Source organism: Engraulis encrasicolus, chromosome 4 (genome assembly GCF_034702125.1).
Source record: "Engraulis encrasicolus isolate BLACKSEA-1 chromosome 4, IST_EnEncr_1.0, whole genome shotgun sequence".
Classification (NCBI taxonomy): domain Eukaryota; kingdom Metazoa; phylum Chordata; class Actinopteri; order Clupeiformes; family Engraulidae; genus Engraulis; species Engraulis encrasicolus.
In genome coordinates this window covers 17,557,041-17,578,614 of record NC_085860.1, presented here as the reverse complement: position 1 = coordinate 17,578,614, position 21,574 = coordinate 17,557,041, and the positions used below count along the sequence as shown (strand labels likewise).

Sequence of the window (21,574 nt, the reverse complement as noted above, 5' to 3'; positions counted from 1 at the left end):
GAGTAACACAAGATGTGTATTCATATCTGATAAGACAGCAGTGTGTGCATCCTCCAGTGCTCTTTGGCCCACAGCAGGTGACGTGTTGGGCCTGCGTAGCACCGGATAGCCCTGATGGCATGACAGATGAGGCCTCTCGCCGTGTGAAACATGAGAGAAAAAAACCCAGCAGCCCTGGTCCGTTAGATAGCCCACTTCAGCTGCGGTTGGGTTTCTTGTTGGAGCCATCTGCATGAGTTCTCTCAGGGCTTGCCTTACCGCCTGACCCCCTCTCATCACTATACCATTAATCGGGCCCTAGAGATAACACGATGATGCCGCGCCGCGCTGCACTGCACCGCGCTGAGCTCAGCATAGTGCGGGGCAGATAATCAATTTGGACCCAGTTGCGGAGGGTTGTCTCAGTTGATGGCCTGGGTTAAAATTGAATTGGCCATGGGCGCTTTGGCCTTTGGGGGGCAGTTGGCATGGCTTTCCCCTGCTGTAGTATTGAAAAGCAATGGCTGTTTGCAGACATCGTATTGAAAAACAATCCATTACAGCTAGCTACCCATTATGTAGGCTAGGAATGGCCCCAAGATGTTCTCATGTAGGCCATGCACCACTTTGGTCCATAACACTCAAGGACAAGCCAAAGATTCTTTGGACAATCAATTTTATATTTGCCACACCCTCTCTAGGTACACTGTTTTTCTCCTATTTAACCTTTCTTGCTGTGTTAACTTTGTTTGGAATTGTGGCTCATTCCATCGTGCTCTAACTGTAATTACATCTTTTTGGTATGGGTTCTGCTAACTACACATACAAATCAGGAAAGGCCCAGACCAAGGTCTTAAATTCTGGAAATGGTTTCCAATGTGTTGTGCTTGACTGTCCACCACTAGGCTATTGCATTGCCTATTGTGTGGCTGGCTTCTAGAAAGCTTGTCCAATGTTCACACACCAACTGTAATTCAGCTGTAGGCAGTATGGTCCTGTTGTGACCAGGCATTGTGCATCAGAGACCATACCAGTGGTGACCAGTGATGGGTAAATGGATTCATTAGTTGTAATCCAGTGCCACATATTCCAAATGACTTGGTTTTACCTGTCCAAGTCGACCAGGTGATTGACTGGTTGAATCATCACCGGGTTGAATTGAACAGCCTAAACAAGGTAATTTGGAATATCGTGGCCCTAGATTGTAACTAATGAATCCATTTTGCGTTCATCACTGGTGGTGATTGACCACCCTTCATCTTGTCTTGTCCTAGGATGATGTAGTGGCAGCGGATCTCGTGTTTCTTATCAACCCAGGTGAGAGAAAGAGAAAAGAGAGAAGTCGTGTGGAGCTGCCTGGCCACTGTAGGATACTTCTGCATCATGTTTTTTAAATAAAGTACCGGTACTTCCTCTTTTGGATCATATGACAATGCATGGATCACTTTTGTGATATTGGCCTGACTTGGGTTCGCCACAGCGTCCCTCAGTAAGCACGCCTATGACACACTAGTCAAACAGATCTGGTTACACGAGGGCTTTTCACGCTGCTGTTTTTAATTGTGATTACAAATGTCATCGTTTTCATTAAGCCGTACGCCCTTGTGTGCTGTGTGCATTAATTGAGGGTTCTCTTGTGTTATTGAGCCGGTTTGGGCTGTGTAACAAACACCTCTTGGCAAGCATGACTAGAATCACATGTACTGCTTACAGCTAATCCATTAGTCCTGGCTGCCTGGTGCATTACTATTCAAGCAGAATTGGATACAGCAGTACAGGAGCATGCTGGTTCATTCTGTACGCTTTCAAATATCAATTGTGGGAGAAGAACAGTCAGACGTTTCAGTCAAACAGTCAAACGTTTATTTATTTTTTTTACACCACTTCCACACACCACAGCTTTGGAGCACATCCACCTGAGATAAAAAAAAAGCAGCAGTCGCAGCAGAAGTGTAAGGGGTTTTGTTTTTGTTTGTTGTTTAAGTGTGAGGTGAGGCGAAACAGGTGATTATGATGAGTTGATTATCGTTAGATAAGCGTAAACTGTTTTTTCTTCTTCTCCTTTAATGAACAACGTTTCGGTCCTAGACCCTGATGAAGACCTTGGACCAAAACGCTGTTCATAAGAAGAAAAACAGGGAAATGGTTAGTGTGCAGGAGTTTTTTAAAAACAGTCTGCCAAGCGACCCCTGGGCCATCTCCGACGCACTTGCCAACTGAGGTGTGCGAAAAAATCCAAGAATGTTTTCTTTTTCTCCTTTGCCTCATGGAAACACCTATAAACATGAGCAATATTCAGATCTCCGCTCCAGAGAAACATTAGAGTCCATCTGTGTGTCTGTTTGACTGATTGATTGACTGTCTGTCTGTCTTGGCACTGTCTGTCTTGTGTCCCTCTGCCCACAGTACTGATGATGGGCTGCCCTGCTCAGTAGAGCGGTAGCGATACTGCACCGAACCGAAACATTGCGATACGCAGAGTCACGATACTCTTAACGTGAAATGCCCTTTGAAAGTTCTGTTACCCTTCAGTCCAGAAAAAAAAACACATGGTATTATGTGATGGTGCTTCAAATCAATATTGTTATTATTTTTAAAAACTTAATTTATTTTATTTTTAAATATCATGATTTATTTATTTTAAATGGGGGGGGTATATCGAACAGTATGTTAAAAATCGCGATATAAACCAGTCGTGAGTTGAGTGTACCGTTACAACCCTACTGCCCATTCAGTCAGACAGTCAGTCATACAGTCAGTCAGACAGCCAGTCAGACAGCCAGACAGCTCTGAGACGGAGCTACACAGCCAGAGAAAGACAGAGCTGTGGCCTACAGTACGCGCTCTGGAGAGGACATATGCAGTGCAGCCAGTGTGCTCTGTGCTATGCTGTGTGTTTGTTTTTGAGCCGTGGGTCCTCTGCAGGCTAGTTGGGGGTGGACTGGGCTTAGCACTCTAATCCCTCATCCCCCCCTGACACAGATCTCTCTTGGCAAGGGCCTGCCTGGGGGTTTGTACTGAGGGTGTTGATACTACACTACACTACACTACAACTACCACCATACTACTACTCCACACTACCCGCTACTAATACTCTGCCAGCTGCATTGCAGCTAAAGTACACTGCACTACACTACTGCACTACCCTACACTATACTATACTGCACTGCAATACACTGCACTGCACTGCTCTACTACACTACACTACACTGCTACACTACACTACACTACACCACACTACACCAACCTACCCCCTCCCCCCACTAGTGCTCTGCCAGCCTCAGTCCCAGCCCCCACTCTGTCTGTAGGACTACAAATGGTAGGAAGGCATGATGGTGGCACAGGCTGGAGGTGCAAACTCTGTGACCTTAGCACACACACACACACACACACACACACACACACACACACACACACACACACACACACACACACACACACACACACACACACACACACACACACACACACACTGATGTTCCTCCCCAGTCTTAGCAGGCCGTGGGGGTTGTAAGTCGTTCTCAGTCACCACACACACAAACCTGACGGCCGGCAGGAAACTGCTGATGTGCAGGCCGGCCGAGGCCTCCTGACCCGCCCCTAGAGGTACGCGAGGCCTCGGCGAGTGAGTGGCGAGTGTTCTCTCTCTCTCTCTCTCTCTCTCTCTCTCTCTCTCTCTCTCTCTCTCTCTCTCTCTCTCTCTCTCTCTCCTCTCTCTCTCTCTCTCTCTCTCTCTCCCCCTCTCTCTCTCTCTCTCTCTCTCTCTCTCTCTCCCGTCCCTCCCCACATTCCATGGAGTTTGCGGTTTCCTGGATGTTTCAGTCAACATCCTAATTCCGGGACTCTGCTTTCAGCAATGAAAAAAAGAAAAGGAAGACTAGAAGAAAAATAGAATGCCAGAGCGAACTCTCTGAACTTGAGCCTAGCTCTTCAGAAGCCGCACTGATCTGGCTGTTCTCGGATCTTGGGAAGAGCAGGAGGAGGAGGAAGAGCAGGAAGAGAAAGAGGAGTTGGAGGATGTGGAGGAATAGGAAGAGCAGCAGGAGGAGGAGGAGGAGGAGGAGGAGGATGTGGATGTGGCCAGTGCTCCCTCTTGGGTCACGGTTGTGTTTTGTTAAGGCAGATATACACAGAGCAGAGTGACTTGATCTGCTCTTCTCCGCTCCGCTGGGCTCTCCGGTTGTGCAGTAGCCTTTGGCAAAGCCTTGCTGTCAACAGCATAAGAAGCAGCAGCAGCAACAGCAGAAACAACAGAGGCGGAGGCAGCAGGAGCTGTAGCAGCCGGCTACTGTGAAGGCTTCAAGAGCCACTTAAGAAGCCTCCTACTCGTCAGACAGATCCTCACTGGCAGCCCCCGTGTCTACTTGATCGCTCTTAAAATGGCTTTGGAGCTCGCCCTGCTGTTTCCTGTCCCCTCTTATGATTCGGGGATAAATGAATGGAAGAAAGGAGGGGGAGGGGGGTGGAGAAGAAGACAGAAAGGCAGGCTGGCGATGCTGCTTGCTCAGTGTACTGCTGTGCGTGTGCGTGTGCGTGTGTACCTGGTCGTACTCTAGTGCCCCGGATAGACGCGTGTGTGTGTGCTGTACACGCAGCCCTTTAAGGGAAGCTCATCACTTTCCACTTCATTAGCGTGGCTTTCAGACACATTAGTCACCAAGGCAGCAGCGGCAGCAGCACGCTCGGCAGCAGCAGTGCTGGATGGGGAAGTTTCAGCTTCTGCTGCTGTGACCTCTGCACTCAGCGATTGCAAGGTGAGAATGGAATGTGTCTGTCAAGAGTCTACTGCTCTGAATCACTGATGAGGTCATGAGTCACCTGGTAACCACTATAACCCCCCCCCCCACACACACACACACACACACACTAGGGATGGTACAAACCGCACCGAAAACCGAAACCGTACAATTCCCACACCATACCGAACCATGAAATGCAATTCGTGGCAAACCGCAATTCATGTACTGCCCAGAAAAATATGTAAAACAGAGAATCTAGGAGTATCTTATCCAGTCTCTCTGATTAACGCATTGGCATGTAAGACCAATCAGCAGAGGTGGAAGAAGTACTGAAGTTGTGTACTTAAGTAAAAGTAGAAGTACCCTGCGAAAAAATTACTCAAGTGAAAGTAAAAGTTGCTTCCCAAAAACGTACTTAAGTAAAAGTCCTAAGTACTAACTTTTAAATGTACTTTTCAGTACAAAAGTACAAGTAGGCCTACTCACGCAATGGCTGTCTTTCTCCATGTCTACCTACTTGATCCAATAGGAAAAAGTGTCTGCAACGGTTTTCGGTTCTATTTGAACATGACTATGGAGTCCTGTTAATGTTTTTAAAAGTATATTTTCTGTCTGGGTGTCAATTTGGAAGAGGGGCTTGGTCCCGCCTCCCTGCCCGCAGCTGAGGCTACTGAAATATCCACGAAACACAACAGGAAAACCTAGGATAAATGTAACTAGTAACAAAGTCTTCTCCTAGAAATGTAAGGAGTAGAAAGTACAAGTAATTGTCAAAAAATGTAATTGAGTAAAAGTAAAAGTCTGCATTTTTATTTTTACTCAAGTAAGTACAAATTCCAGAAAAAACTACTTAAGTACAGTAACGAAGTAAGGTAAGCGTACCCATTAAGCCCATGTACCCTTTAAGCCCACTTTCAGCTTTGAGGTCAATTTAAAGAAAGGGAAAAGGTGAATTTTGTTGTTCATCACCCTATCCAATTAAAGGGTTTAGTAACTGACAAAATGTTTTTTATTGCAAACAAATCACATTTTTTATCGTCAAGTTATCCCCGTCCAAGTGAATCCAGTCTCAGGACTACTGACAAGAAGTTGCCTCAAAACTTTGCTGTTTTGGGACATGTCAGAAATCATAGAATATCAGCTAGTTTAAGTCAAATGTTTTGAAAATACTTTCATATTTAGTGAACTAAGAGGTAAATGTAATGATTTTTATATATATACATGCAGTGTTGTACTAAATTATAGCATTTCCCTTCAAATGGAAAGATGTGTTTTATGAGCGAGCACACGCCGATATTTTCTTGATACAACCACACACCATCTTTATCTTACTCTACCGTAAGACTTAAGGTGGTTAGGTATGAATTCTAAGCATATTCCAGTTTGTTTGGCATTGGTCTTTAAAGAAATGCATCATGAAATGTTTTGTGGAGTTGATTATTTCCATAAAATAGCTTTTTGTATAGGCGGGCTTAATGGGTACAAGGTGGGCTTAAATGGTACACCCCATTGAAATGCATGCAAGTTTGCATGCATGCTTATGAAAAATGCCTTTGAGGGACATAAAAAGTGCTGTACAATCCCAAGTTGTTGCTTTAAAAGGCGTAATGTAATGAACTAACAATAATCAATAAGAAAAAATACATTTCTCTGTTTGGATGAAGAATTTTATGAAGTATATGAAGTAAAAGATGCCGTAATATTTAATTAGGTTTTATGCACTATTTTTTGAGCAAATCTTACATTTTTGGTCTGAAACCATTTATGCCATGTAGGCTCCACTGTTTGAACTCAATTCACACAACTCACCAGGTATTTTGATAGAGAAATAACTATATGAGCTTATTTGGAACACAAGTGGGCTTAAATGGTACCAATGGTACCATTTAAGCCCATTCAGACTTTTCACTTTTCTCGTAAAAAATCTTCATATTGTACTTTGAAATATCCATCAACTCAGTGACAAGCATTGAGAAGAGAGGTAAATCTTAATTTTTTTGTGAAATATTTTGTTAAATAGTATGTGAAGATGATTGAAAAATAAAGAAATTTAGATTTTGGTGGGCTTAATGGGTACGCTTACCTTAAAAATACTTAGTTACGTTCCACCTCTGCCAATCAGAGGATGACACAATTAAAATCACACCATTTTCACATTATAAGCCTACACAAACCATATATATGATATTTAGTGATAAGTCTGATTCTATTAGCCACTTGAAAGAGGGCTTTTCGAACGCTCAGACAGCACACATCAGCTGACGACAGCTGATTCAACTTGGGCATCATCACTTTATAATCGCAGTTATATAAATATGGTTTAATATTCCCAGTGCATCATTTATCATGAACTAAAAAAAAGAACCGTAGAGAACCGAAAACCGTGACCTTGATACCGTGATATGAACCGAACCGTGAATTTTGTGAACCGTTCCACCCCTAACACACACACAGAGCCAAACCCCCACCTTGTGTGTGCGCCACACACACGCGCCACACACTCACATGCGCACGCACGCACGCACGCACACACACACACACACACACACACACACACTCCATCTTGACGGCTGCAATGGGTGCAGCAGTGTTTACGTCGAGGGCAGCTGTTGCTTAGCAGCGCTTATGAGTTGTCCTCACTCCTCGTCACGTCAGGTGGTGCGTACGCTACGAACCAACGGCACAGTGCTCCTTCCAGCCTCTTTGAAGCCCCAGGCTTAACCAGTGACACGACTGAAATCCTAATCAAGTCAAACCGTAATGCAGCATGATGTTCCAGCATATCACAACCAAAAGTAGTAATGAGGAGTACTGTGGGATTAATGGGATACAGCCCCCCTGGTGTCATTCTTTTTTTTGTGTGGGGGGGGCTTTATTTTTGGCCTTTATTTTTACAGGACAGTGTGAGAGTAGACAGGAAATGATTGGGAGAGAGAGATGGGGCAGGGCCGGGAAATGACCCCGGCCGGACTCGAACCAGGGTCCCTGTGGGCATTGTAAGTAAGCCCAAAGGGCTTAGCGTGCTGCGCCACAGCGCCCCCCCACCCCCCTGGTGTCATTCATCAGTTATCACCGTCTGCTAGTCCTATAGCGTTTTTCTCTTTCCATTGCCTTTTTAGTTTGACCCCGTTTGTGCTTAATCGCTTAAAAATAACTGTGACGTGCCGCATAGGCCCTGCTGATTGCCAGAACATTAGTCACTTTCACTGACCCTTTCAACGCAGTCATTAATTTTATTCTCTCTGCCCCCCTCTCTCTCTCTCTCTCTCTCTCTCTCTCTCTCTCTCTCTCTCTCTCTCTCTCTCTCTCTCTCTCTCTCTCTCTCTGTTGTGTTGATCTCCTCAGAGCTCCAGAGATCATCCTGGGACTGCCCTTCTGCGAGGCCATAGACGTGTGGTCCCTGGGCTGCGTGATGGCAGAGCTCTTCCTGGGTTGGCCCCTCTACCCCGGGGCACTGGAGTATGACCAGGTACACACCACACACACACACACACACCACACACCACATACACACACACCACAAACACAAACCCCTCTACCCCGAGGCACTGGAGTACGACCAGGTACACACACACACACACACACACACACACACACACACACACACACACACACACACACACACACACACACACACACACACCAGCCCCTTTAACCCGGGGCACTGGAGTACGACCAGGTAAGAGAATGCCAGTCAGCCTGCCTTCCTGCCTGGCTGCCAAGCCATACCAATGTCCTGTCGATATGGGCCCTCTATCGAGATTAGTTCCTTTTTCGCTACTGGGCATGCGCACCACCACGTAGGCTAGCACTTTTCCCAGTTGCTTGACCATCGAGTTGAGCCACCTAGCCATACTGCCCTACAAAGGCAAAGTGCAGTAACTACCGTACATATTTTGTCAAAATTGTGCTTAGACTTAAAATGGTCTGCATTTCACCTCCTTTATCTGCTGACAAAACCTCATGGTCCAAATGTGTCCACAGTTGCACTAACTACAATCTCCAACCTAATACTTCGAAGGTATTTTTCTCAGTTTCAATGTTAAGGTAGTTAATGCACTTTGTCCCTGTAGGGCAGCATACCGGCCCTCACACACCCCGCCTGCCTTCACACACCTGTCAAAATCTGCCTTTGTGTGGCCTGACCCCAGCAGGTTGTTTTGGGTTACCATGGTAGCCTGATCACATGTAGGACCTGTCCTCTAGGCCACCATAGGCTTTTTGGACTTCCTCATCTGTTTGTGTTTATTTATGTGTGTGTACTAGATCTATGCAAAGATTTAATTGCTGTTTTCATTTGCAAATTATGCAAATGTTGGCAAAAAACAACAGTTATTATCTCCGGGACTCAGTTCAGTCAGGTGTGGAGCATAGCTAGTAATGTCAGGTGGTGTAATCTGTCTTTGAAAAGTTATGCTTGTTAGTGAGGTGGTGCCAAATGTATGTGTGTGTGAGAGAGAGAGAGAGAGAGAGAGAGAGAGAGAATACTAGCACATCATCGAAATGGGTGCATCACAACATACCAGCCTGCCAGCTCTAGGACCAGTTTGTCTGTCACGGTGCCAAATACTCTGAACCCGCACTGCACGCAAACAAACAGACGTGTGCACAAATGCAGATGCGTAGACACACATACACACACACACACACATACAGTACACACAGAAGCCTACACACTGCGGTGCCTATTACACACACACACACTGTGCTCAGAACACACACACTGTATCCACACCCTCTGCTGCTATCAGCTCAGTATGCTCCATCAGCATGTTCTCTCTCCAGTGCTCTAGCTGTGTTTGTGCAGCATTGTGGCAGACCGGCCCGGTCACATCTCCCCCGCCAGCCAGCCATAAAACACAGTTTAGTTAACCCCCTGCGTCCGTACGTGCGCATCGCATCTGTGTGTGTGCGCGTCTGTGTGTGTGTGGCCTATGGGGTTGTTGAGAGGAAGCAAAGGCCAGTCTGTGCTGGCCCATCCCAAGTTGTCTCTGCCTGTACTGTGCTGTTCTTTACTGTAGTCAGGACTGCCGTCATGTATACGTAGTGAACTGCTTCATGTGAAGTGATGGTCTATTTGACGATGTTCATACTGGCTGGCGTCTTTAAAGCAAGCACAAAGGGCACGGTGTGCGTTTACTGTATGGCGCGTTATCATATTGCTGTCACGGCGATGGCAATAAGAGATGGAAGAGATAAGTTACTGTATGCACACAACAACACTTAACAAAAAAAATCTAATCTGACAGCTAGAAAGTCAGCAAGCCAAAGTGTGTGTGTGTGTGTGTGTGTGTGTGTGTGTGTGTGTGTGTGTGTGTGTGTGTGTGTGTGTGTGTGTGTGTGTGTGTGTGTGTGTGTGTGTGTGTGTGTGTGTGTGTGTGTGTGTGTGTTTGTGTGCGTGTGTGCGTGCCTGTGCGCGCGCGCCCGTCATCTGCAGTAGTCATGTGAAGGGTGCTTAGCGTCTTGGCTCGACACCCCAATAAAACCTGAAGTGCTGCAAACGCACAGCTGTGCTTGCTTGCTGGGTTGGTAAACAGACTCTGCCTGCAGCCTTCTTGGTAAACGCTGGGCTTCTTTTGAAGACAGGCAGGAGAAGTTAGTTAGTGGTTACGGGACTGTTCCTGTTTTATTGTGCTACTGTAGAGGCCCCTGTCTGGCCAGCCATACAGCCGCGAACACGGTAGTTCCCAATCACGGGTGAAAAGAGTTAGCCTGATTATCATCGACTTTTAAATCTCTTAGAGACTTGGTCTGACCAAGAGCATAACAACTAACGTTCCCAAACGCCATGGTTGACCCACCTCCCTTGGTTTGCTACTGGTTTGCTAAGTGGATGGAGTTCCCGAATTCTGCGCCACTGCAGGAAGTACGTGAGAAAATGTAACAACAAATGAGTGAGGTCACATTGGGATACCCACACACAATGGAATTTTCACTGGGATGGAGGAAGAGCTATAGGTTAAGTTAGGGGGTACCCGTGAAATGACACACAAAAAACCTCAGGGGGTACGTAAGAGATTGGGAAAGGTTGGGAAACACTGCTCACAGACTTCTCAAAATCCACACCTTATCAGATATGGTATGGTCCCATAATATCAAGTAAGGTAGTGGCGCACACATCCAAGACGCAGGTGCAGGATAAAAGTAGGTGAGACGCTATGAAAATAAAGGTGGAATGTCCGCACACTGCTCCCGTTTTTCTTTTGCTGTTATTTTCCCAAGTGAAGGTTTTTGAGCGGTGTGCTCTTCATCAGCATATTTTCATATGGTCCCATAATATCTCAGAGATGCTGTAATGCAATACCCATTTCCTTACTTCCCTTTGTGTGGGCACACGGGTGCGTGCAGAGTCACACGGACACTGAATCATGTTTTGAGATGGGTTTCATAATGCAAAGTGTATAAATAGCCCAGTTCTACACAGCTGAGTCAGTGTCAGCTCTTAAAACCTTTTGACGAGGATGATGCATTACCTGCTTTAGCCATCTACTGATCATCAAGGAGCTAAATCTGAAATCCAGTATGGTTCTACCTACAAAGAAAGTCATGACCCCCTGTAGCCATCTACAGATAGACAAAAAGCCAACTCTGTATAATCCTGTACTGTTGCAGAGAAAAGGGGGGGGAGATTTAATACAATAAAAAAGCACGAACAGAATAAAACCATTTGAACTTGTTCACACGCTTACTCATTTATTTTTTTATTGCTGTTTTTGTGCAGTTCTTCCTCGTGGCCACAGTAAACCTACCGATACACTTAAACTGTCAATACCTGCCTGTGGGTTTGAGATTCCATAGAATTCCATTGTTGTAGAATTCTACTGAGGACTAAAGCCTGGCTCAAACTACACGACAATCGGCCCGATTCTCGGCTGAAAACCCCCCTTACAACAATCGGTGGAACGTTTACCCCCCAGGACCATCGTAAGCAATTGTTGGGGAAGATTTCCTCGTCCTGGACGACGTTCTAAGATAGAATTTTGGCAGCTCAAAGAGTATCTGTTTGCAAATCGTAGAAATCAAACAGTGTTTGATATTTGCGACTAGAAATAGAATGTCGGGCATTGTCTCGGTGGTTGCGAGCAGGGATAAGATTGACAGTTGCGATTCTCTCCTAGTGTGCGGTGCACCCCGACTTCAAAATCGGACACACAATCGGGAGTCGTGTAGTTTGAGCCTGGCGTAAGTGTTTGCAATATCACAAGCAGATTCCAGAATGAAGCTGTTGTCATGGAGTTTGCTGTAAAGAGCAGAGTGAGCAGCAGCTGCAGCAGTGGTGGTCTTGCAGAGAGGCCCACAAACAGGGTGGATATGACTGCCTGCGTACTATTTCGATTAGATGAGGTGCAGATCGAGGGTACAGAGCGTGCTGTGCTGTCCAGAACTCTTCTCTTCCCAGTTGAACACTGTGTTCTCTTCACAGTGGTGCTCACACATAAATGTTCCCCTCTCTTCGCTTTTGGTATGGATATAATCACATTGGTGTTCTAGCCTGGACTGACTAGACAAGGCTGGTAGTTACTTTCACACTCACACACGCACGCACGCACGCACGCACGCACGCATGCACACACGCACACACGCACACGCAGGCATGCAGGAAGGGGAAGCTCACCACTACCACACAGTTCAGGGTGGCACATGACGCATATATCTTACGCAGGACAGATATAACTTTACTTCCTCTTTCTCTTGAGTTCTTTGTTTATCTACTACTACCAACCAAGATCCTTTTTATGTGGAAAGTTTTCAAAACTCTCTTCTCTGATCTGATCTCTCTTCCCGCCGTGTCCAGATACGCTACATTTCCCAAACGCAAGGTCTGCCGGGGGAACACCTGCTGAATTCAGGGACCAAAACCCCTCGCTTCTTCTGTAAGGAGTCAGAGTCGCCCTACTCTGCCTGGAGACTGAAGGTACCCACACACTCCTCTCGTCCCTTCTCCCCATCACACACTCCTCTCGTCCCTTCTGCCCATCACACACTCCTCTCGTCCCTTCTCCCCTTCACACACTCCTCTCGTCCCTTCTCCCCATCACACACTCCTCTCGTCCCTCCTCTCCATCTCCACCACCACCATTGCTCCTCTCTATCCCCCTATAGCCATTCCTCCTTTCCACTGCAGGGTTTCCCCTTAATACTCAAGGTGACCACCTTGATAAACACCTACCACCCTGCCTAGGCAATCGTAATTTTATTTATAAAATGTTGCATTGCAAAATGTGTATTCTATTGTATGTATGATGATATTTTAGGGGTGTCATATTATATTTAACATGACACTTCCAGAACACGGTCACATGGTTTGAATATCGGCTAACCACCACCCACCCTGACCAGCAAATGATCTGAAAGCCCATTGGGAAACTCCAACTCCCATTGTCATTGTGACACAGCACTCCACAGCACACAAGTGAACACTGCACACAACGAAATTGCATTTATGCCTCACCCGTGCAAGGGGGCAGCCCTCAGTGGCGCCCCATGGGGAGCAGTGCGGTGGGACGGTACCATGCTCAGGGTACCTCAGTCATGGAGGAGGATGGGGGAGAGCACTGGTTGATTACTCCCCCCACCAACCTGGCGGGTCGGGAGTCGAACCGGCAACCTCTGGGATGCAAGTCTGACGCCCTAACCGCTCACCCATGATCTGCCAGAAACACTGCACTACCAACATCCCTCTTTTGCAGTCCTGCTATCCCTCTCACCCTCTCATTCAGTCATCCTGTCATCCTTTCATTCCTTTCATTCCTTCATTGAGTTTATTTCCACATGTCTTAAATTTGTGCTGCTGGATTGGCTTGCAGCAATACTGCTTCCTCACACTCACCTATTATCGTGTGTGTGTGTGTGTGTGTGTGTGTGTGTGTGTGTGTGTGTGTGTGTGTGTGTGTGTGTGTGTGTGTGTGTGTGTGTGTGTGTGTGTGTGTGTGTGTGTGTGTGTGTGTGTGTGTGTGTGTGTGTGTGTGTGTGTGTGTGTGTGTGTGTGTGTGTGTGTGTGTGTGTTTCGATGTTGTGCAGACGACAGAGGAACACGAGGCCGAGACGGGCTTGAAATCAAAGGAGGCCAGGAAGTACATCTTCAGCTGTCTGGACGACATCGGACACGTAAGTGCCAAATCGAGCCTCCATGCTTCTCCTCTCACCCACGCCGTTAAGCCAGAGGTGCACAGCGTTAAGCGTGCCTCATATCATGTTATGCTGCATAGAGTACACACTCAGAGAGCTCTCTCTCTCTCTCTCTCTCTCTCTCTCTCTCTCTCTCTCTCTCTCTCTCTCTCTCTCTCTCCTCTCTCTCTCTCTCTCTCTCTCTCTCTCTGGGCAGTGCACTCTCTCTCTCTCTCTCTCTCTCTCTCTTTCTTTCTTTCTTTCTTTCTTTCTTTCTTTCTTTCTCTCTCTCTCTCTCTCTCTCTCTCTCTCTCTCTCTCTCTAGTACAAACACTGAAAGCCCTGGCTAAGCCTGAATGCACCTCTGTGTCTGGCTCTCCCTCCTCTCGCCCCACTTCTCTCACCCCTCTGACCTACCTCACCCCACCTCATCCCCTCTTCTCTCCCCCCTCTCTCCCCCCCACTCCCCTCTCCCCCCCTCACCTACCTTACCCCCCCCCTCGTCCCCTCTTCTCTCCCCCCTCTCTCCTCCCTCACCCCTCCTCCTCCCCTCTTCTCTCCCACCTCTCGCCTACCTCATCCCCCCCCTCGCTCCCTCTTCTCTCACCCCCTCATCCCCCCCTTCTCTCCCCCCTCTCACCTACCTCACCCCCTATCCCCTCTTCTCTCCCCCCATATCCCCATCATCCCCTCTTCTCCCCCCCTCGTCCCCCCTCTCACCCACTTCATCCCCTCATCTCTCCCCTCTCCTCCCCCCTCTCTCCCCCCTCTCACCTACCTGATCCCCTTCTCTCCCCCCTCTCTCCCCTTCTCTCCCCCCCCCCCCCCCTCTCCCGCCCCTCAGGTGAACCTGGTGCTGAGTATGGAGGGAGCTGACCAGCAGGCAGAGAAGGCGGACCGCAGGGAGTTTGTGGACCTGCTGAAGTCCATGCTGCTGATCGACGCGGAGCGCCGCCTGAGTCCTGGGGACGCGCTCACACACCCCTTCCTCACCATGCAGCACCTCTTCGACTTTCCCCACAGCAACCAGTATGCCACGCTTTGCTTTTCTTTTTTTTCTTCTTTTTTAAAAAAAAATGTATTTCTCGGGGCCTTTTATTGCCTATTGCCAGGATTGTGAAGGTAGCGAGAGGACGTGAGTGGGCAGAGAGAGATGGGGAAGGGTCGGCTAAGGACCCGGCCGGACTCGAACCGGGGTCCCCGTGGGCAAATGTGGGGGGCTTAGCGCGCTGCGCCACAACCCTCTCTCTCTCTGTCTCTCTGCTTCTCGCTTTCTCTCTCTCTCCCTTTCTCTCTTTCTCTTTCTCTTTCTCTCTTTCTCTTTCTCTCTCTCTCTCAGTCTCTATCTCTATCTCTGTCTCTCTGCGTCTCCCTGTCTCTCGCTCGCTCGCTCTCTCTCTCTCTCTCTCTCTCTCTCTCTCTCTCTCTCTCTCTCTCTCTCTCTCTCTCTCTCTCTCTCTCTCTCTCTCTCTGCTTCTTGCTTTTTCTCTTTCTCTTTCTCTCTCTGTCTCTCTCTCTCTCTCTCTCTCTCTCTCGCTTTCTCTCGCTCGCTCGCTCGCTCTCTCTCGTAATCAGGCACAGTTCCTTCAAGTCATTTGCATGCCACTGCTCAAATGACTAATTTGCAAATTTAATGAATAAATTGCCTTGTGCTTCGTTTGCCTTTTGATGTCTTCAAGTTGAAATGGTACTGCTGCATGAACTGGGGCAGCTGTATTTGCAATCTGCAATCTGCTTACCGCACATGTTTATTTTTTCTTTAATCTTTAAATGTTAACTGGTCTGGATGAGCCAGTGTACCTAGAGTGTGTATGATGTCGAATGATATGAGCAGTACAGTGTTACTTTGTGTAGCAAGTACTCTGAAAAGACTACTGCCCTGTGTGTTTTAATACATATTGAGAGGGCCACAGAAGACGTGACACTCACCTGGAGATGTGCAGTGCTTCCAGTGAATGCTCCAGTTTTTGCCCTCCTTAGGATGCTCACTTACCCCCACCACACTCTCACGTCAACACGAAGTGTAGCCTAGCAACAGGATGACATCATGACATACATTCCAAACAACCAAACAAGACCCTGAGTGCAAATTTGCATACTGTCATTATTAATGGGTCTTCATTCTAAGTTTCAGGTGTTTCTTTCAATTATTTACAAAGGCAATACAAATGTTGACCACATAACAGGTCATTTCTGGGAGCAGACCTTCAGTAGGCTAAAAATGCATGACATTAATTCCAGTGCCTTCCGAAAGGAGTAACTATGGCTAAGGAGATGACTTCTGTGCCCCTCTCTATTGTACACTCATCCCCTCATTTCCTCCTTGACGTCACATTATAATATCAGTGGACATTAGGAGGAATATTAGAAATTAGTTATTGTATTGTGAAAGTTTAATGCATTGACCGCTTCTTGCCTTTATTATTTTAAAGAATCTGTAGTTCTCTTAAACAGGCAAGTCCTGATTTTACTGTATTTTCTTGGACAAATCTTAATCCTTAGTCTGTTTTTCTTCTTTTCTAGTGTGCAATCATGTTTACACATCATGGACATGGGTCAATCAAAGTCCGGCTCGTACGATTCCCTCAGCCGCAGCAAAGCCCCAGCGGTCCGAACGACCACGTTGGCCACAAGTTCCAACATGAGTGTGGCCTTCAATAAGATGGCCTGCGTTCACACACAGGTAAGCCCCTGCCTTCTTTAGTACGTGGAGTACATGGGGTTGTGTGGGGGTAGTGGCACACATGTCTAATGAGTAGTGAAGCACGCTGAGTAACTTGGGTGTTAGTTTCTTCTGTGGTGGCGGGGTGTTGCCATCTGCTGGTCAATTTTGGCCTTGCATACAGTATATCCAGTATCTTCACCAGTTGATATGCTGGAGGTGAATTTTTTTTTTTTACAAGAAGAAGAATTGGTATCATTTACAGGGATTTTACCATTTTTAAATTAAGGTTTTCGTTGTGCATCTTCTCATCAATTACTATTTGATTATGAAGGCTTGTATTGAAGGAAAAGAGAATTGTTTGAAATTCTTACCTTAAATTTAGTATAGTAAACGGTTGAATCAAGCAACCAATGAAATAATATCTTGTGCCATCCTGTGAGTGTATGTGCAGTTTAGCAAGTGAGCTATAACTTTTGCTTTTTTTTAGAGGACAAGTATATACAAACTTATAATGGTTCACACAAAAGCACAGAAGCCTGCATAGCACTATAATCCGTGTATCATTCGTTCATTTGTTGTAATCTGATTTCTGGTTTTGGTTTTGAAAAGGGAAAAACGAAAAATCAAATGCTGTTTTCATTTTTTCAATTCCGTTCTAAATCGAAAAAACGAATGAACGAATGATACACGGATTCACTATGAATTGTTTTTCACCGAAATCTGTGGGAATTTTTGTGCATTTTTCTGTGTTGTGATGACTCATTTCAACAGTCGCAAGCAGGCCGGTATATTATTTGCTAAAATGCACAAGTTGTTGACAATATTGATGTGCGTTTTATAATAGACCCAGATTGTAATTGTGTGGCCTTTTGAGTGTATTGAGTCATTTCAAACTGAAGTTTATAAGCAGACGAGATGCTCTCGCCTCGAGCACCTTCACGCTCAACACACCCACTAGTCAGACAGTAAGCCTGGAGTGTACAACTTCCCAATCTGTAAATGTCAGAAAAGGTCATGTGAAAGCCATAAGCAGAGCTGTAATTGTACTCTCTTCTCTTCTCTTCTTCCCTCTTTCACACTCTCCATCTCGCTAAGTTGTTTCTTCATCCTCCCTCTCTCCTCCTCTCTCAATCTATCTCTCTTTTTCTGTCTCTTCCCCCTCATTTCATCTCTCTCTCATCATCATCATCATCATCTCTCTCTCTCTCTCTCTCTCTCTCTCTCTCTCTCTCTCTCTCTCTCTCTCTCTCTCTCTCTCTCTTTCTCTCTCTCTTCATCTCCCCCCCTCTCTCTCTCTTTGTCTCTCTCTTCATCTTTCTCTCTCTCTCTCTCTCTCTCTCCTTTTTCTCTCTCTCTCTCTCTCTCTCTCTCTCTCTCTCTCTCTCTTCATCTCTCTCTCTCTCTCTCTTTATCTCTCTAGTCTCTGGCTCCATCTGCGTCCTCGGTGCTTCATCCTGGGATCCCCATCCAGGCAGGAAATGCTCAGTTTGGCTGCAACGACTCCTTCCAGCAAGCCCTCATCCTCTGCCCCCCGGCCCTCCAAGGTTCACCGCTCTTCTGCCTTAACTTCTGCCCCATCACATTCATATCATACTATGTGGCCAAGTGTATTGTGTTATGACATCTTTATATACGTATACAGTTGGCTCAGTTCAAACACTTAATTTGACCTGTTAAGTATTTTTTATGGATTTAACTCGCCCACAAGATGTTATTTTACATCCACCAAAAAAGTTTCCACGTTATCAGTGGATTTTGTAACGATCCAATTCATCCTTAGGAGATATTCAGTCTGAAGAAACCCATTTACAGCAATGCTGAGACTTGAATTTGTTGCGTTCCCTACGTCTTCTTAGGAAAGACGATAACAATGTTCACATGTCTGAAACAAAAGAAAGACAATTATTACTTGAATGTTGACACTGGTTTGTGTTCCCGTGTTCAGGAATCCCCTCGAACCCGAGTCAGCAGGCAGCCTACCCCGTCAGGATGGAGAGCACCATCCCCCTGGTCACGCAGGCCCCCGCCATCCAGCCAATCACCATGCGGCCCGGGGTCATCGCACAGGTAGGGGCCTCACCTGAGCAAAGACTTCAGTTGTATTACATGCTGCCCGGGGTCATCGCACAGGTAGAGTGGTGTTGTTAGTATTATCTGAGGCCCTGGTCAAAGAACAAGGAGGAGATGGTGACAGGAAGCGAGTGGAAGAGAGATATGGGGGATGAGGATCAGCAAATGACCTGGGTTGGAGTCGAACCCGGGTCACTGGCGTAGTAACCCAGTGCCCTACCGTTAGGCCACGGTAGGATCGTCAAGGAACAATTTTGAGCCCCTCTATAATAATACAGTACAATACAGTACATGATGTTTAAATGCATGCTGCAACGCGATGACAAGGCCCCTGATTAGACAAGGCCCCTGATTAGACAAGGCCCTGGGCAATTGCCCAACCTTGCTCAATGTAAAAAACGGCTATCGCACAAGTAGGGGCCTCACCTGAACGGCCACTATGCTACTGAAAGCACAGGCTAAGGGGCCAAATAAATGTTCCAATCCAAAGACAGCTGGCAGTTGGCAGCTGGATGGTGACTTAAAGCTTGGAAGATTTTTTTTAGCGGAGAAACACTTTGCATAACATGACCTGGATCCGTGAGAATCTTCTTAGTCAAATAGAAGGTCTAGCTATCATCAAGCAAATCTGTGAAATGATGACTGTGATGACTGATGATGACTGTGTTTAATACCAAGCTGGTTGGAACGTCTCTTTTTAGGTTGCACATGAGACCTCTTCATCTCATCCTATTTGGTATGTTGATTAGCAACATGTTTCAAAGTTGCCATGTTGCTCAAGGCAGAGTTCTGCAAACACACAAATTTGCCTATTCTATGTGTCAACAGTATGCTTGTTAGGATCTGAGCACAGAGTTAAGCAGGATAAATGCCATTGCAAAGCTGAGATAGTAAAGCGTACTTCCGCAGTCTCAAGGAGAGGTGTTTCGGTCATAAACGGTTCAGTGAAAAGTATGTGAGATGGGTTACTAAAACAGATGGCAGTGTAGAAACATAACAAACTGAACCTTAATGTCCTCCCCTTGCTCACACACACACACACACTCTCACACACACACACACACACACACATCCAATAAATTGGCAGACCTGTGAAATGTCGCACATCCAAAGTCACTTGTTGCAGGTGCCAGACAAAAGTCTCAGACTGTTTAAGAAGGAAGGTCTGCACACTGTGAAATAATCTAATAAAGTTTATTTTTTGGAACTTATTTCGCCGTGTGCAGACCTAACAGGTACAGCGCTGTGACTAATGAAAATGTTGAGTCACCCGCTTCAGAACCCAAAAAACAAAAACCTAAAAGTAGGTAGTGACGTTCACCCAGGATTAAAGTTGTGAGTATCGAGCGGCGTACCAATCTAAAGTTCTCATCGACCTGTAAGATCAGATGGAAGAAGGAAGAAAGGCTCAGCCAGCACCCAAGCACTCTTGTAGACACTTCTATGTCCTCTGTTTTGCTTTCTTCTTCTCACCTTCCTGTTCCATCTTTCTGTGCGTGTGCGTGCGTGCGTGCGTGCGCGTGTGCGTGTGTGTGTGTGTGCCTGTGCGTGCGTGCGTGTGTGCAGCAGCCGTGGTCGAACCGGACCCCTCAGATCCTGGTGCCAGCCTGGCAGCAAGTTCCACCTCCTGCCACCACCCTGGCATCCGACAGCATGGCACCACCCCAAAGGCTGGGAGACTGGGGGTAAGTGTGTGTGTTTCTGTGTGTGTGTTTTTGTGTGTGTGTTTCTGTGTGTGTGTTTCTGTGTGTGTGTGTGACTGTGTGTGTGTGTTTTTTTTTGTGCATGTGTGTGTGTGTCAGGTCTTACGTCAGTACCCACCATTCCAAGGCGCTCTGCCGGAATTGAGATGGGCTTCACACAGAGATTAGACATTCTTCACATGATTATACCAATGAAATGATTTTGAGTGATGTTGTCAAATGGTGATGCAACCAAATGGTGGCACTCATTAGGCAAAAATAGTTTTTTATCAGTATATGTTGAACTAGATCAACAGCAGGCAAATTTAATTTATCAACCCATTGATAATGATCAGCCCATGAAAATTAGGAGTGATTGGGCTTGTTCCACAGCAACATTGTTAAAAGTTGCCCCGTCAATGTTCATCTTTTTCGTATTCGTTTGGTATGTAACAGTCTCTCCCTTGTTTGTTTATTTGTTTGTGTGTTTGCTTGACAGGAAAGTGCCGCCACACGGCAGCCACTTCGGCTCCGTGATGCAGCAGCCTCTGCTACCAAACCAAATGGCCGTCTCCGCTCACCAACCAATCAACATCGGCATAGCACACGTGGTGTGGCCGCAGCCAGCATCCAACAAGAGGGGCAACACCATCCACAACAGGTACTTTGAAGGGGACATACTATATAGTTTGGGTGGGTTTTATACCTTTAGTTTTGATGGGACAGTTTGAGAGATTACAGGAAGCGACTGGGAGAGAGAGAGATGGGGGAGGATCTGGAAATTACCTTGGGTCAAACCCAAGTCCCTGGCACGGCAGTGCAGTGCCCGACCGTCTGAACCACGGCAGGGCCCAAGGGGACATCTCTAATGGCACTTTTTAGTAGTTGTTCGTTGTGCAGCTTTTGATTATAATCTTTTACAATATTAAGTATTGATGATGAGAGTTTTGTAAGTATCGCATACTCTCATCTCTTCTGAAATTAGCCATAACGTCGGTTTATGCTTAAACTTATGGAGCCGTATTTGTAGAAAGCAGGCAGCTCTGCCATACCCAATTTGGCTTTAGTGCTTTTAGCACCGCTTCAGGAGCAGAGACAATAGATTCACATTTGATGTTCCAACGGCAGCGAGAGTCGCAGTCGGACGATTTATGCAATCTAGGCCAAGGCAGAAGAAAAGAGCTAATAACGGGTGTTCATTTTTGTCACGCTCTTTTAGTTGCGGTCTTAGTGCTTATTTCCCTGTGAAAATGTTCCTTTTATTCTAAGAGTAAATGTGCTGTAATGGCTTGCCATTTAGAAATGGTTTCTACATATGTAATGTTATCATT

The 21,574-nt window shown here is 46.4% G+C and overlaps 1 protein-coding gene across 2 annotated transcripts in view; it reads left to right on the top strand.

Annotated features, from left to right (window-relative positions):
- Positions 1 to 21,574, top strand: part of LOC134447373 (homeodomain-interacting protein kinase 3-like) — a 42,731-nt gene that overhangs the window by 12,414 nt on the left and 8,743 nt on the right. The window contains exons 3-11 of one of the 2 annotated variants that reach the window (XM_063196821.1): positions 8,064 to 8,187; positions 12,514 to 12,633; positions 13,740 to 13,826; positions 14,671 to 14,855; positions 16,350 to 16,509; positions 17,912 to 18,035; positions 18,437 to 18,558; positions 20,131 to 20,246; positions 20,743 to 20,904. In XM_063196821.1, the coding sequence (XP_063052891.1) occupies positions 8,064 to 8,187; positions 12,514 to 12,633; positions 13,740 to 13,826; positions 14,671 to 14,855; positions 16,350 to 16,509; positions 17,912 to 18,035; positions 18,437 to 18,558; positions 20,131 to 20,246; positions 20,743 to 20,904 (1,200 nt within the window). Of the gene's footprint in view, positions 1 to 8,063; positions 8,188 to 12,513; positions 12,634 to 13,739; positions 13,827 to 14,670; positions 14,856 to 16,349; positions 16,510 to 17,911; positions 18,036 to 18,436; positions 18,559 to 20,127; positions 20,247 to 20,742; positions 20,905 to 21,574 lie in introns of both variants that reach the window. The other variant, XM_063196820.1, reaches the window with a different exon arrangement.